Source organism: Vicugna pacos, chromosome 1, assembly GCF_048564905.1.
Source record: "Vicugna pacos chromosome 1, VicPac4, whole genome shotgun sequence".
Classification (NCBI taxonomy): Eukaryota; Metazoa; Chordata; class Mammalia; order Artiodactyla; family Camelidae; genus Vicugna; species Vicugna pacos.
Genome location: NC_132987.1, coordinates 60,819,663 through 60,837,157, shown reverse-complemented (window position 1 = coordinate 60,837,157; position 17,495 = coordinate 60,819,663). Strand labels below are relative to the sequence as shown.

At 35.7% G+C, this 17,495-nt stretch overlaps 1 protein-coding gene across 6 annotated transcripts in view; it reads left to right on the top strand.

Annotated features, from left to right (window-relative positions):
- Positions 1-17,495, top strand: part of ATP13A3 (ATPase 13A3) — a 70,522-nt gene that overhangs the window by 29,647 nt on the left and 23,380 nt on the right. For all 6 annotated transcript variants that reach the window (XM_072962966.1, XM_072962957.1, XM_072962967.1 and 3 more), the window contains 15 exons: positions 486-617; positions 1,794-1,973; positions 2,119-2,276; positions 2,987-3,175; positions 4,789-4,850; positions 7,722-7,872; positions 10,428-10,544; positions 11,133-11,150; positions 11,279-11,432; positions 11,526-11,646; positions 14,003-14,127; positions 15,802-15,977; positions 16,494-16,616; positions 16,696-16,775; positions 17,375-17,417. In XM_072962966.1, coding sequence (XP_072819067.1) covers positions 486-617; positions 1,794-1,973; positions 2,119-2,276; positions 2,987-3,175; positions 4,789-4,850; positions 7,722-7,872; positions 10,428-10,544; positions 11,133-11,150; positions 11,279-11,432; positions 11,526-11,646; positions 14,003-14,127; positions 15,802-15,977; positions 16,494-16,616; positions 16,696-16,775; positions 17,375-17,417 — 1,829 coding nt within the window. The remainder of the gene's footprint in view (positions 1-485; positions 618-1,793; positions 1,974-2,118; positions 2,277-2,986; positions 3,176-4,788; positions 4,851-7,721; positions 7,873-10,427; positions 10,545-11,132; positions 11,151-11,278; positions 11,433-11,525; positions 11,647-14,002; positions 14,128-15,801; positions 15,978-16,493; positions 16,617-16,695; positions 16,776-17,374; positions 17,418-17,495) is intronic.

Genomic DNA, 17,495 nt, shown 5'->3' with positions numbered 1-17,495 from the left:
TGAGACATTATGGGTAGCAACAAGAAAAAGAACGCTGGTAAAAAAGAGTTTCAATGCTCTTATCTGTTTGCATCGCATTATAGAAATCTGAGTTTATTTACCTATGGCAGGGCATCCCCTGTGTGGACTCACTGTTCGTTTACTCACAGAGCTGATAGCTGAGGCTGACATCCACCATTGTAATGAGTGTTGAAGCTCCCCACCTGTTAGGTTAGAGGGGACTTGGCATCACCGATGCGCAATTGGCATCCTCCCTGGGGACAAACTAGCTGACACACTTAAACACCATGCTTTGTTAGCTTAAGGAATAATACTCTTATTTGTCAAAATTTTTCATCTATTGAGATTTTCCTATTGAACTCCATCCTATTTTTAACATCTTATTGCAGTCAGGAGACCTTTGGACAGATCTTTGTTTGCTGTATTTTTATTCCAAATTAAAGGATATTCTTTTCAGACTTTTCTTTCTTCTTCTTTAATTCCAGAAATAGAAGAGATCTTTTCTACAGACCTTGTGCCGGGAGATGTCATGGTCATTCCATTAAATGGGACAGTCATGCCTTGTGATGCAGTACTTATTAATGGTACTTGCATTGTAAACGAAAGCATGTTAACAGGTAAGCTAAATTAAATGAGTAAAAACCAGATGAGTTATTTATAACAATATTAGGATTAAGTAGTTACTGACTAAGCTATGTCAAAATTTACTGCGCTGTTCGTGTCCTTTACTCATGAATGTCATGAATGTGATAGATACTGGAGATTTTTTTTTTATTCTGAGTGAACCAAATTCTGCATTATACTCAACTGTGATACTAAAGCACAGTGCTGGTGTTCACTGCGTCTCTTGTCCTGCTTTGTCCTGCTTTTGTCCATTCTTTTGAAAATGAGGAAATGACTTATAGTAAGGGAAGATGAAAGAAATGCTTTGCCCGCAGAGAATTCAGCATATTTAATTCTCACTTTGATGTGCAAAAGTGGGAATAGAGAGTTGATATTTTTCTAAAATTGTGGGAAAATAGACTTTAAAATAACTTCCCTTTGGCAGTTCACAGTCTGGAGGTAGAGCTTTGTATCTTTTTATCACATAACTAATTTTTTATTGTCATAGTCAATCTGGCAAGAAAGTGATTCCTATATAATACATTTTTGAACTGTTAAGAGTCTGTCTTAAAACACACTCATTCACATAAATATCCCCACGCACCTGCTGCCTTTGACACAAGAAGTGTGAATGCTACAGAGCATTACATTTTAATGTTAAAAAGAATTTGGCTGTTGGTTACTGTTGGAGAGAATACTGTACTCCTGCCTTGCTCAGTTGCCTGTTCTCTTCCTACTCGTGTGTGTGTGTGTGTGTGTGTGTGTGTGTGTGTGTGTCTGTATGTGTGTGTCTGTGTGTGGCAGGGTGGGGGTGGTTAGGAGGAGGAGATCGTCATATGTTGTGTGTGCTTGGGGTTGCAGAATACTTCCCGAGTTAGTTCTGGAGGTACCAGAACAGGTGCTGGGGTGACAGCAACAGCCTCGTCTTTTTATTTGAAGCGTGATGCAATTATTTCCAAATGTTTACCTTTGAGTCACAGATCACTTCAGGAATTACCGTGGAAGACAAGATTTGATATTTCTGGGTAAGGAAATTGATAGACAAAAAGCTAATTGATTAGGCTTTGTCATTCACATGGGAGGACTCAACTATTGTCGATAGTATAATAACATTTAGGGTATTTAACAACTCAATATTTGTGTGTTTGATACTGATTTCTATGCTTTAATTTATGATTTTTTTTTTAAAGGAGAAAGTGTTCCAGTGACAAAGACTAATTTGCCAAATCCTTCAGTGGACATAAAAGGAATGGGAGATGAATTATATAATCCAGAAACACATAAAAGACACACTTTGTTTTGTGGGACAACTGTTATTCAAACTCGTTTCTACACTGGAGAACTTGTCAAAGCCATAGTAGTTAGAACAGGTAGAAAACATTTAATCTATTCTTGCATGGTTTAGTATGTTTGATGCCTATTAAATGTTTAAAAAGAGATTTTGGTTTGGGAGATAATCCTCATTTTCTTATAAAAATACTGTATAGTCATTTTCTTCTTTAATTTTTTTAAAAGGATTTAGTACTTCCAAAGGACAGCTCGTCCGCTCCATATTGTATCCCAAACCAACTGATTTTAAGCTCTACAGAGATGCCTACTTATTTCTACTATGTCTTGTGGCAGTGGCTGGCATTGGGTTTATCTACACTATTATCAATAGCATTTTAAATGAGGTATGTATGTGTGTGGGAGCCTTAATTATCACATGTGGCTGTTGAGGATTTGAAATGTGGCTAGTGAGATTGAAAAACTAAAATTTTAATTTAATTTAATTAATTTAACTGGGAAAAAAAGCCATATGAGACCTGTAGCTATTATATTAGAAAGTGCAGATATAGAATATCATTATAGCAGAAAGGTTTGATTGGCTCTGGTTTAGATGGTCTACTTGCTCTCTTGTGACTTAAAAAAAGGGAGGGGTGATCACATACCGAAGGCTTTCTTTTTTTCTTTTTTAAATCTCTGATGTATATGGCATTAAAATTATTTGTAGTTACTGAATTGGAGGTATTTCTAAGGGACCTTGTCAAATTTCTCTTTTCTGTCCCCTGTAGAGGCTGGCATAGTAGTTAAGAGTCAATATCTGACAAATGTTTGTTGAACTTTGAAGTGTGTAGTGTACGAAGTATGTAGGGCTATTAGAATAAGACTCTCTTTAAAAATAGCTCTCATTCCAGAGTCTGTTGACAATTCATTGAGCTTCCTATTTTGCAGAATCTCTAAAGGGAAAAAAATTACAAATGGTTAATAGATGTATATACATACACACTTATTATGTATGAAATTGAAAATGGCCTACAGATTTTCACTAAAGAAACACCCACATTAGATTAGTAAATATTTAATATTGGGGTCCTGACATTTATTTTTATGTTAATTTTAGGTGGAAGTTGGGGTGATAATTGTTGAGTCCCTCGATATCATTACAATCACCGTGCCGCCTGCACTTCCTGCTGCTATGACCGCAGGTATTGTGTATGCCCAAAGAAGACTGAAAAAAGTGGGTATTTTCTGCATCAGTCCCCAAAGGATAAACATTTGTGGACAGCTGAATCTTGTTTGCTTTGACAAGGTTGGTCCAGTTTAATCATCATTCTCAAAGGTCACTTTGTAGCTTTTAAATATTCAGGTTAATGGTTTCTGTATTCTTTATAGCTAACTTGCCCAGTTTTTTTTGAATATTTCTTTAATTTTCCTCTTTTTCAACTTATTTGGCACGTGTGTCTTTGTATATTTCTTCTCATTTTTTTCAATGTTTAATACTTTGTGTTTTATATATTTGCCCAAATCTACAGTTGACTGACCATTCGTATCCAACATTATGCCTTGCAGTGGTAGTAGTAGTAAAAGTTAGCTGCTCTTTCATGTTTTTAATAACAGAATAGGCTCCGTACAGGTTTTTACTGGAATGTTATTGCTATTAAGCATATACATTTTATGTTTGCTCTGTGACTTTACTGAATGTGTTTCAGATTGTGAAGGACGGTGATTATTTGATTTTATGTGAAAATGACAAGTTTTGTACCTGTATGACATGTACCTTGCCTCTTACAAAGGGGTCTCCTTTCCTCACCTGGAATTAGTTTTCCTCAAAGTTTAAAGAATTAAACCTTGACCAAAAAAACCTTTCATCTGACTCTTTGTGGGTAATTGATATAAGAATTAGATTTTTGTGCATCTTCTTTATTAAAGAAAAAAAGATGTATTTTACTAAAAACAATAAAAGGTCATATCCCATGGCTATGTTGCATATTGATCTGTTCAGAAAGTTTCACTTAGGCTTATCTTTTTTGGAAATGTATTTAAAAATTTTAAGCTCACCCAGAAGTGGAGAAAAAGATACAAGTATCATAAAGTCTCATTTGCCCATTATCCAGCTTAAACAGTTGCCAGCAGTTTGTTAATCTTACTTCATCTGTCCCCTCGTTTTGAAGGTGCCAGTGTCAGATGTTATTTCATCCATATACTTCAGTATCTCTAGAAGGAAGCTAAGCTGTTTAAAAAAAAAAAGAAATTAACCACAATACCACTGTCACTGCTTACTAGACTTAAAAGTGACAATTCCTTGGTATTGTCTAACATCCAGCTCATATTCAGATTTCCCTGCCTTTCTCAAAGATATTTCAAATTTTTATAATCTTTGTTTTCAGTCAGAGTTGAAATAAGGATTACATTGGTTATAATTAATCTGTGACTGTTGTTTTTCTTGCCTTTCTTTTCCAATTGTCTTATTGAAGAAATCAGGTTATTTACAACCTGAATTTGGCTGATTGCGCCTCTTGATTTCATTTAACTGGTTCCTTTTCCTTTTTGGCTCCTGGTGCCCTAATCTCTCCCTCCTTGTTGGCATCCTTTATTGATTGATAGGTTGATTGATACATTCCACTGTTTGTTTAATGATATAAGCACATAAATATACAGTTCTACACATACCTCCCCCCACCCTGCCTCACTCACATAGAGGAACCATACGGTAAGGAGCATTCTACACTCATTTCCCCACTTTTTGTCCTGGAAGTTATTCTCTGTCAGTACACAGAGATTTTACTCATCCCCAGGCCTCCTCCCCCTTTTAACAGCTATCTAGTACTCCATTGTGTAGATATAATGTAGCTTTTCATGATTTTTTGTTTTTGGAGGCATTAGCTACACTTTGTAAATGTGTGCTTTTTTTTTTTTTTATAGACTGGAACTCTTACTGAAGATGGTTTAGATCTTTGGGGGATTCAACGAGTGGAAAATGCACGGTAATTATTAGCTAAACTAGATCACTTATTAGTTAATTTTTAATAAATATTTTTATATATGAAACATTCAAACATATAGAAAATAACATAACAGACAGCTAAGATTAAACAGTTGACATTTGGCCATATTTGCTTCAGATCTCTTTTAAAAGATTTCAAACATTTACAGGTATTGCTGAAGTCTTAACCTATTTATTTCTCCATCTCTATTATCTATCATTCTGAGGTTGTGTTATTACCTCTCCATGTTTTTATATTTTTGCTTCATATATATCTTCCTACAAACAAGATCTATAAGTAAATATACGCAACTAATGCTTTACTGTACATGTTTTTGCTGCCTTTTTGCCTCTTAACATATATACAGGTCGAGTTTATTAATCTTAACTGTTGTTTAGTGTGTCATTAAGTGATTAAATCATAATATTGTTCTTCAGCTAAGGGACAATTTCATTTATTTTCCCTTTTCCCTTCCACTTTCACAAACAGTGCTGCATTTAAAATTCTTAGGGGCACAACTTCTGTGGGCGTGTGGTTGAGTTTCGGTAAACTAGCTTCTTTAAAGTATCAGTGCTGGGTCACACAGCACATGCGTGGCTGTGGCTCTAGTAGGAGTTGCCTAGCTGCTCTCTGAGTGGTGCAGAGTCACGCTGTCTCCCTCAGTGGGCTCCACATCCTGGACAAACTCAGTACTGTCAGACTTCTCGTTTTCCCAGTGAGAAGATGGAGAAATACCAGATGATATTTCACTGTGGTTTTGTTTGCAGTTTTTTCATTACTTATAAATTTGAGTGTATTTGCACGTTTTTGGAAGGAGGGTCATTTAACATTCTTCTCTGTATTGTCAGTTTATATCCCCATTTTTTGGTGTGTGTGTTGTTTGCCTTTTTTTAGTCCCTTGTTAGAAGTACTTTCCATTTTCTGGGTGGTAATCTTTTTCAGTACTATGCACTGCAGAAATATTTCACCAGTTTCTGTCTCATCTTTTTACCTTGTTTTTGTTGTCTTTTGATGCTTAGAAGTTTTACTAATACAGTTGTGTTCTTGTCAGTTTTTCCCTCCTAAAAGTTTGTGGGATTCTGGTTTATAGTTTAAGAGACTGTTGTTTGGTTCATGTAATATTAGAGTTGTCATCTTCTTGGTAAATTGTATGTCACATTGTGACCTTCTTTATCCCTAATAATGCATTTTTGTCTTAAATTCTGTGTCATCTAATACTTCTTTAGTTACACACCAGCTTGCTCTTGCCTAAGGTTTCTCTAGTGTATCTTTTTTCCATCTCTGCTTTCCAATCTTTCTGTACCATTGTGTTCACATTTATTGTAATTTCAGGTATATTTGAAATCATTTCTCCCATCCCTCACTCCAGTTCCCTGTACATTTTCTCATATTTCATTTTCCTCACAATTTATGCATCCTAATCTTTTACTAGTCCTCAGGTTATTCATATTCATATTTAGAGCCAAAGTCCATGGATGTCTTTATTGGTTTCTAAACACCCCAGAAACCCATGGATTGTAGACTGCTTTTAATTTGATTATTCCCCTCCCTTCTTATATGTACCTGCTACATAACATTTTGTGATTATGATTTTGGTTTTATACAGTCTGCATGCTAAGATTTACCTAGGTTTACAAACATCTTTGCTAACCATTGCTTCTTGTATCCCATTCCTCTGGATTTAAATTGTCATTTTCTGTAACTACATTCATTAGTAGTTCTTTGTTTTGTTATCCCCCTTGAACAATGGTGTAACTGTATAGATTCCTAGGTTGACAGTTGTGTTCCCTCAGCACCTTGAAAGCGTTATTCCATTTCTCCTGACTCCTTTTATTGCTGTTGAGAAGTCTTAGTCTTCTCTAGTAATTTCTTTTCTCCTTTGCTGTTTAAAAAGTATTTCCTTATGCTTGATTTCTGCAATTTCACCATCATCTATCTGTTTGTTTGTGTAGGATCCATTTTACTTCCTGATTCCAAGGATTCATTTCATAAATTCCAGAACATTTACAGCCTCTTTCTATTCCATTATGGCTTTTCCCCCATTGTTTGTTTTGTCTCCATCTGGGAATCCTAACCATATCCTGCACAAGAAATTTCATTTGGTTCTTTCCAAATCTGCCTCTTCCCGCCATGGTGTCTAATTCTTTTCCTAAGTCTGTAATTTTAAAATGCCTTCTTTGCATTCTTTCAGACTGCCATTCTATTATCTCAAGTTTATGGGATTCTAATTCTGTCTTTGTTGGGCCTGCCTGTTGAGTCTTGAGAATTGTTTCCTGGTTCGTTTTCAACTTACGGACTCATCCTTAGCAGGATTTTTCTGTGAGGCTCCTTTGTGGCTGTGTTGTGGGAGCTCCTCCCCTAGGAGTTTTGACTTTCCTTGGCCAAAAGCGTTGTCAGTGGAGCCAGACAAATTTTGATGTTACTTTCATAACTTGGAATTTCTGGACTAGGCAGTAGTGAATAATCAAGTCCAAATCCCATCCTGAGTAGTGTATTGGTTGAGTTTAGACCCTAAAACTGAACCTCCTGTGTTTGAATCCTTACTTTGCCACTTATATGCTGTGACTTGACAGGTCATTTAACTGTTCTGCTTCAGTTTCCTCATCTATATAATGGGGATAATAAAACACCTTTCTGTGGTATAAGGATGAGGTGAGTCAAATATATTTAAAGTTCTTAGAACAGTGCCTAATGCATAGTAGATATTATATAGATGTTAACTATTTTCCTGAGCTTTGGGTGGGGCAAAAGAGATACGCTTATTCTTAGTTATGCCTTTGGGTCTACAGATAACAGACCTGAAAAGGCCTGTTAGAATGTTGTCTTCAGTCTTGGAGTTTATGAATCTGACTCAGTGTATTTTCTGTTTAGTTTTCTTTTGCCAGAAGAAAAGGTTTGCAGTGAGATGTTGGTCAAGTCTCAGTTTGTTGCCTGTATGGCTACTTGTCATTCACTTACAAAAATTGAAGGAGTGCTTTCTGGTGACCCACTTGATTTGAAAATGTTTGAAGCCATCGGATGGGTAAGTTCAGTGTTTTAAAGTACAAGTAACTTTAGGAAAATGGTAAAAAACTCATTTACAGAAGGATTGTTTCTTCAGGTTGTTTTGACAATAGTCTATTTTGTACCATAAAAGGAAACTACATAATTTCTAGAGATACATCACTGAGAGTTATTTATAATTGTGTAAAAACTCTGTTGTAGTTAAATGGATTCATTCAAACAGCCTTTAATAGAGGATGACCTGCTCAGGCCCCCGCTTTATGTTTACAAGAGAAAGCGGGTGTCAGTATCTTGGGACCATAAGCCTGAGTTAGTAAGATGATCTCAGTGGCAAAATTCATTGGCCATAGGTAAAATGTATAGAGTGGTCCTGTGTCTTTGGTGTTCTTTTGTCACCGTCTTTACTTCCTGTGTCCTTACACACATACATACACACACACACACACACACACACACACAGGTTTGTTTGTTTACAACTTCCTTCTATTTGTTGTGCCATTGATAATTTTAGTTTCTGAGTGCTTACTTATATTTTCTGTTTCCATTTTACACCATCCAGTTCTTTTATAGATGTAATCATAGTTTGTTTTTCAAGTTCCCTTCTTCTTTCTAATTTATTTATTTTCTCTGGGTCAGGTTTTCTACCCATGTTCCTACACTTAATCTTTTCCTTCATGCCTTTTTTTTTTTTTTAATTCAGGTATCATTGACATCTCCTTCATGCTTTTTGGTTTTCATTATACATCTTTTTTTTTATTTCACATTTTAATTTTATTTATTAAAAAAATTTTTTTTTTGTGGGGGAAGGAGGTAATTACGTTTTTATTTATTTATTTGTTTGTCTTGGAGATACTGGGAATTGAACCTGGGACCTTGTCCATGCTATGCGTGTGCTCTACCACTGAGCTATTACCGCTGCCCCCCCCCACCCCCATTATACATCTCAATGGTACTTTCGTATGTAAGAATGAAGGTGTGATTTGATAATTCTGGGTAGCTGCAGCAAGGTTTTTATCCTTGCCCATATGTATGTTGGTCTATTTTCCTGAGAAGTGCCTTCCCTGAATGGGAAGGCTGACTGGGGCAGCTTGTTGTATGTGGAGGGTGGGGCCCCAGCAGCAGGCATTCTTCAGTTTTAGGGGAGCAGAAGTAGTTTTTGCTCTCCCCACCCACTGCCCCCAGTGCTTGCACAAGCAGGACTGTACTCTGGAATGCTGCCCTGCCCCTCATATTAGCAGCCCTTCCTCCTCTCGGGGAGGTAGTATATATCTGGAGCATGACTCCTGGGTTTTTGGGGTTTTGGGGGTTTTTTACTTTTTTTGCTTTGCTCAGCTATTCTGGCTGATCTGAAACGTTCCCGCCTCTCCTGTGTGTCCTTTTGTTTTCATTCCGGCTACTGTGTCCTTCATTGCTATATCCATCAGTATTTCAGTTTTCCTTTGTCTCCTCTCCCTGCTTTGCTTTCTGTTTACTTTGACAGGGTTATTTCTTCCTTTGTGTCCTGTTAATACTTTGAAAGGGACGGAGATGAATGAAGAAGTACTCTGCCATCTCCTAAAGGCCTACAATAAATACTTAGCAAATTTAATCCCCCAAAGGAGGCCCACTTCCTTATAAAGAGTAAAACAAAATAGAGCTAGTTCATCTCTGATAATCTCTACAGCTTTTCTCCAACTGAATAGATTTTTAGTAGATTTATTGTGTGTATGTGAATATTTAAAAAAATGGGTTAAATAAGTAAGTTTGTGTAATAGCATGCTTTTTTGACTCTGAGATGCTTTGATGCTTGATTTTATAGGGTGTCTATGGAATATTTTCATACAACTGGGCACTACTGTTGTTTGATGTGATTGATGCCATGTAAGATACACCTCAATTTCAGAGCTGTTAAAATATTTCTTAAGGATTGTGTAAAATGGGCTACTTGGACATAGCTCTCTTCCCCATCATTTTCCCACTGATGATTTCTTCACTTATAGAGTCACATTGGTTTATGCATCTCATATATATGTATTTAATTCAAATTTTTGATTTGAGTTGTACGCCAAAAATTCTTTTTAAATTAAATTTCAAATGGGTTATAGTAGTAGTACATTAATTAGAAGTGTTCAAGTGGGAAAACTACATTCACATCTTTGTACCTCAGTGTGCTCTTGCCCAGCGATTCTACTAACCCTGTCTGAGCTCCATGTATTTCTGAATCCTGTTCTGTTAGCAGAAAGGAATCCCTGGATGATAGACTGACAATTTTTTGGAACTGCAGGGACTTTCTGTACTTCGCTGCACTAGTCTGAACTAGTCTCTCAACCTAACTGGTTGTAGGAGCAAAATTTCTCTATTTCTTTATTCCACTTCTAACTTCTGCCTCCCCTCTCCCGTGGGTTGTGAGGACTTTAACTAGCTTTGTTTATATTTTGTTTTACTTATGTTAATGATCTAGTAGTGCTCATTTATTCCCCGGGCACCCTTTTCTTTTTTTTAACACTTTGCTGAAGATAGCCATAATGTTTCATTTTAAAGTGGAACCAGTAAATTGAATGTTATGCATCAGTGCTTTGAATATTTTCCTCTCAGATTCTGGAAGAAGCAACTGAAGAAGAAACAGCACTCCATAATCGAATTATGCCCACTGTGGTTCGTCCTCCAAAACAGCTGCTTCCTGAATCTACACCTGCAGGAAACCAAGAAATGGTGCGGAATCACTTTAAGCTAGCTAATACTGTTGGCACTCAAGTTTTGTCCTCATTTTGAAATATTGCTGGAAGATGAAATCATATTCCTTTGTGTAACTCTAATGCAGATACGAATGTCTTTGTTGCATTGATCAGAAACTATGCCTGGTGTGTTGCAGGCATTCTTTGTAAAACATTGAGATTGAATTCTTAGTACTCTTTCTTTTCATTCCTATTTACTGAGCAGTTAGTGCCTTGTGATTTAGATACATGACGATGAAGCCTTTTAAAGTGCATCTGTATTCCTAGGATTTAATAAAAAGAATAGGAGAGGCTTTATTTTTAGGTTAATTTTTACATATGTTCCACTTAGTTTATTTTAGAACTTAATATGTTAATATTTCTAGGACAGCAGAATGTTTTAAAATACTCAAGCATGTACTTTTTAGTAGAGAAGCAAACTTGAAACCTGACTTTGAAATATTTAGAGTTCCTTGCTATTTTCCAAATCATGTTTTGTGGATGTGTAGTTAAATTTTTTTTTAACTTGAGTGTATTAATGGACTTAATCTGTACTATTACTTTTTTGTTTTTGTCTTATTTTTAGGAGCTGTTTGAACTTCCAGTGAGTGAAGAATATTTGTTTCCTAAGTATATCTTTAAAAAATTTTTTTAAATTGCGGTATAGCAGATATATATGTTTTAAGTCTTAAAAAACGATAAATGTTTTGTGCATCTTTTGAAATTACGTAGGCTGTTTATGAGATAGGAATTGTTCGCCAGTTCCCGTTTTCTTCTGCTTTGCAACGTATGAGTGTGGTTGCGAGGGTGCTGGGGGACAGGAAGATGGACGCCTACATGAAAGGGGCTCCGGAGGCCATTGCCGGGCTTTGCAAACCCGAAACAAGTAAGGAAGCAGCTAGGCTTTGAGTGAAATTCTGGTCTTTGTGTAAGCTGTGGTCACAATTGAAAGTGACCTTTATTTTCTCCTTTTTAAAAGTTCCTGTTGATTTTGAAAACGTTTTAGAAGATTACACGAAACAGGGCTTCCGTGTGATTGCTCTTGCACACCGAAAATTGGAGTCAAAACTGACGTGGCATAAAGTGCAGAATATTAACAGGTGAGGTTGATGAGTGGGTTTTCTACAGTTTTTCCAATAAGGCATCATTTTTGTTTATATAGGTCTTGTACAGTAATTTATATTCAATTTATTATTTATTTATTAACTATATTGAATGTATGCAAATACATAACATTATGCAAGGTTTGTTTTAGGTGAGATAAAAGTACAACTCTCTGGAACTACTCTTAATTTATTTGTTAAATATTCATCAAGCACCTGCTATGTGTCAGGCATATTCTAGGAACATAATTATGTTTTTGGTAAACATAATTAAATAGAAGTGTATTTTTCCCAAATGATCTACAGTTACTTCTTGGTATATATAGGGGAATGGCTCAAGGATCTGCCATGGATTCAACCATGGATCATATAGTACTGTAGTGTTTATTGAAAAAGCAGCCATACTTGCTTTTGCCCAGTGGTTGAAACAAATGCTAATTTGGTCAGAGTATCATGAGTCACAATAACCATACCTCCCACCCCGCCCCCAAAGTTCAGATGGCCATTACCAACATCACGTTTACATCCAGGTATAGCTGTGGGTTTCACGTTGCAGAATTGTCACTTTTACTGTAACCGGTATAGACCAACCTTTTGAAGATAACACTTTTGTTTAGGAATATTTCATGGTGTATTTAGCATTTTGGAAGCAGAAAGAAATTTTTATTGGCTCTCCTGCTAATTCTGCCTATGAAATAGACTTTTCTTCTCACTTATCCCGCTGCCATTGTCTCTAATTTGGGGACTCAGCTCTTTTCTCCAGTCTTTACTGGGTCTAATCTGTGTGCCACACTATGTCCAGAGAGAGCTATTTAATATTCAAATCTAATACCAGTCTTGTACTTGGAATTCTTATAAATGGCTCCCAGTCACCATCACTATCAGGGATGTGAATCAAGAAAGAAACAACAAACCACATACTTAATTTAAAAAAAGGTAAATGATACAAACAGATAATCATCAGAAAAAGACCTACAGAATACCCTCTCAACACTTCTCTCTCTCTCTCCTCCCATTCTTCCTCATCTTTAAACCAAGACCTCTCTGTTTCCATTTTACCTGTAGGAACAGGTTTTGGCATTTCTCTTACAACTTGAACCTCTGTATCTTGAATTGAATATTGTACTATTCATTAACTAGAGGGCAAGATTTCCATGACCAATACATTCGTAGGAGAGTTGGAAACCAGCAGCAGCCAGAAGCTAGTATCTCACAGGAAAGTGGTAACAGAGCTTTGATGCAGTAGTTTCACGTTGGTACAGCTTTGTGCTTTGAAATGCATTTTCATCTTGCAAGGCTTATTTCTCCTGTTACCACCAGCAGTATCATTTGTATTAAGTTTTCTAACTGTTCTGTAACATCTTTACTACCCACTGTATGTTACATAATTTCAAAGATGTTTAGGTTTCATTGTTGTTTACTTTAAGCACCTTTATTGTTGAATTGTGTAGAAAAACCACTTGGTTATTGCAAGTCTGAAATTTGGTCCCTAACCTCAAGCCCACCGCCCCCTCCTTCTCCATTGAAAAGAATATTTCTGTGATATAATTTTGATAGTTTTAGATTTCTTAAGAATGCAACTATCACTGAATAGACTTCATCTCCATTATAGTGGTGAAGCACATATTATTTTTGTACGATCTCTTTGCTTGCATGTCTGTTTCCCCACAAAAGGGTCTTGAGAGTAGAGAGCATGCCTTTTCGTCTTTGACCTCCCAGTGACCAGAGTGGTACTTGGTGTATTGTAGATGCTCAACTATTTGAAGGAATAGCATCTTGATAAATATTGAATTTAATATTCTAAAAGATCCATCTGTGGGTCCTGAGTAAATCTCATTGTCGGACTGCTAATATTTTTTTTTTATTATTCCAGGATCAAGAATTTGGTCATGAGTTTTATAAAATTCCTCAAAAACTTAATAACGAATCTAGTATAATAACTGTATCAAATGTGCTTGTGGTACAGTTTTTTCCTTTTCTCTTAACATTTAAATTAGGGTATGTTGTATAGGGGGCAGTAAAGAATAGATGTATTTTATGCTCATTCATTTGGTAGGTAGGATACAAGATAGTTACTCCTTAATACTAGAAGTGTTTAGTGCCTTACAGAGACACACATTTCTAAATGATCCTTATATGCCAATGTTTGTGAGGGTAAAATTTAATTTCAAAATGTATTTCTTGGGAATTGTTCTTGAGATTGAACTCATAAGCTTATACATTATGGTTTATTCAGCATATAAAATGTTTTAATTTATAATTTATGATTATTTTAAATTGCCTTGCCAACATGAAGTAAACAAATACCTATTCTCTTAACTAAACCATTATGTTAAAATTTCTTTTTCTTCAGAGATACCATTGAGAACAACATGGATTTTATGGGGTTAATTATAATGCAGAACAAATTAAAGCGAGAAACCCCTGCAGTACTTGAAGATTTGCATAAAGCCAACATTCGCACTGTCATGGTCACAGGTTAGACTTTATGAAAGGACGCAGAAAAAATTGAGTGTGACTCTTAGAGTTCAAGTTATCTGATATTGAGGAATAATTATGATCAGTTAGTTATAAAAATGTTTAACTGTTACTCTATAGCTCCATCTAATACCATACTTATTATTGTATAATTCTACTAAATTTGTTACATTGTGGCTCCATCTTACATTGTCCTATTTCAGCATTGAGTATTTTTCTGAGATGGAGGACAACTTTGCAGTACACTATGGAGGTCTAGCAAATCTGTTTATAATAAGTATAGTAGTGAAGGGCACACTGTAAATATTTAACTTTGCTCTTTTTTGCTCTCTCTTTAATCATTTATTTCTTAGAGTTATTTTACCTTGTCTTGTGTTAGTTATTTGTAGATTGGTTTTCTGTACTAGAATATAAGATTCTTGAGAGTTAAGAATATATTTTACTTATTTTGAGATCCTCTATTTTTAGAACTGTGCCATATACATGGAAAATGGTTAATAGATATATATTAGAATTATATTTTTGTATATAAGATAGTACGTTTATCATTGCTTGAATGTGTAATTGTGAAAATAGCTGTTTTTTTGGTTTGTTTCTTGACTGCTGCATCTAAATGATTCTCCAAGTGTTATACTGTGGATAATATTAGATAATTCCCATTTCTTAGCTATATGAAATTGTGGCCGCTCTTAAGTTTTTGGTTTTTTTTTCTTAACAAATAATCAGATTTAAGATATTCACTTAATGGCAGTTATGTGTTCTGTAAGACATGTGGAGAAGGTCTGTGTACATTTTTATGTTTTACACTCTGAGGTCCATCTGATACCATACTTATTACCTGTAGCTCAAGTAACCAGATTTATTAGCATCCCAGCAATTCTTGGTTCTAATCATTCTGCTTCAAAGTACTTTCTGTCTGTATATCTCTTTGTTCTGGTTTTCCTGCCATGACAGAATGTGGCTTTGTGTCCCAGGAGGGTCTGTCAGGTCACAGGAACACAGGCATGGAAATGGTGTGTGGGAATTGGGAGGAGAGACAATAGTGCCCTTCAGTTCTGGTAGCAGTGGGTGCCCTAAGCCTTTGCTTGCTTCTCCCGTACATTTATATTTCCCTCTTTTGATCTTATCCTTACAGTGTCTTTAGTTCTTTCCTCATGACTGAAAAGTTATCTGTCTTGCTTCTCTATATCTTGTAAAGATTGTATTCTTGTTACTTCACTTATCTTTTTGTTTTGTGTGATTTTGCTTTTGTAATTCACTTTTTTCTGTGAAACTACTCTCATATATTCTTGTACAGACTACCTGTCACTCCTCAGTTATTTCAATAATATTTATTGAACATCTGCTCAGGTGCCAGGTGTTGAGTGGGTACCACTAGTGCGTGACTCAGAAAGATTGAGAATGTATTTCGCTTTAAAAATTGTGAATGAGAATGTTCTAGTTAGCGTCTATGTGCTTGAATTCTTTGAGGCTTCCTTTGATATGTATGTCCTGATTTTATTATTTTTAAACTCTAAGAGTAAGGACCATAAATGACCATATGACCCAAATGACCGTATCTTTATTTTGCCCAGCCCAATCATGGGGACTGTAATAGATTCTCAGTAACTACTTGTTTAATACATTCATGTTTCCATTTTAATTTTAATGTATTTTCAATGTTTTGAAAATCAGGTGACAACATGTTGACTGCTGTCTCTGTAGCCAGAGACTGTGGAATGATACTACCTCAGGATAAAGTTATCATTGCGGAAGCATTACCTCCGAAGGACGGGAAAGTTGCCAAGATAAATTGGCATTATGCAGACACCCGAACACAGTGTAGTGATTCATCAGCAATTGACTCGGAGGTACTGTCAAGTAGAATTTTTTTTCGAAGCTTGCTTGTTTTAATTTATTCTGAAAAAATTAAAACTGGTGCATTGAAATGCAACAAAACAAAACATAAAAACAGAAGCCTGAGCATCTCCTCACAGGTTCTGATTCATTAGGACTAGGGCAGATGCAGGTATCTCAGTGTTTCAATTTTGATACTTAGCCAAAGTTGGGAAGCACAGTTTTAAAATATAAGAACCCCAAACATTTAACCTATTTAACCTATTTTAAATGCAGTAGTAAATGATGCAGGTGGATCATTTCAAATTGAAGCTGATATTTATCCTTCCTTAAGTTATATTTTTTAAATAAACAATAAAGATAAATTACCTTAAAATGGAATTTTCTTTTACTTCTAATAAATGTTAAATATTCAGTGTCTTACATAAAATATGAAATGAAAGAATTTAGTTTTGAATCAAATATGTTTAAAATACGACTGGTTGCTTGGTCTGGCTGCCTGCATATTGTTCTGAATGTCTTATACGCAGGCTATTCCAATTAAATTGGTCCACGATAACTTAGAGGATCTGCAAGTGACCCGTTACCACTTTGCAATGAACGGAAAATCATTTTCAGTGATACTGGAGCATTTTCAAGACCTTGTTCCTAAGGTCAGTGATTTGGGCTTATGTATATATTCACGTGAGTACATTGTGAACAATATTTTAAAAAAATACATATTTTTTCCAGCTAATGCTGCATGGCACGGTGTTCGCTCGTATGGCGCCTGATCAGAAGACACAATTAGTAGAAGCATTGCAAAATGTAGAGTAAGTATTGGTGGTTTTGTTTTTTAATTCTTAGGAATTATAGCTTTGTTTTCAAAACCAGAAAATTAATGTATATAAACTTGTCACCTGTAAGACGGAAAGGGCCTCTTTAAAAGAGGCTCATGTGCTTATCTATTTAGCTCACGTCCAGTATCCACATTCCTTTTCTGGGTGATGTCTGTGAGGTAGAGTCTGTTCACTCAGCTTGATGGAAGTGTTGTAATAGTTTTTAGTAAATAACTGTATTTCAAGTTTTTAAGGGAGAAAACTTTGCTGATAACCTTAAAAGTAAATGTACTAAAGACTGTGCAGGCCCAAGTCCTTTGCTCTGAAAATTAGGAAATGGAGATGCCAAAATGATAAACTGATTGCCCGTCTTGTGACAGAAATAGGACAGTGACCTAGGTCCTCTGACTTGCAGGCTGGTGGTGTTTGCAAAGGAACGTTCTTGTGGTTATTGTAATGAAAAGACTCATTAATTCCACTGGGGGAATCGTGGTCTGTTAGCTCTTCATAATACTGTACTGGAGAAAAATCTTAAGTTAAATGTTGTGTATTTTAAGAAATCAAAATCTTAAAACATAATTTTTGTCTCTTAGTTACTTTGTTGGGATGTGCGGTGATGGTGCAAATGATTGTGGTGTAAGTATAGATTTTGTGATTTTATAGTTCTTTCTCTGGCCTAAGTCACATGCACAAAACTCAGGCAATTTTATTCTT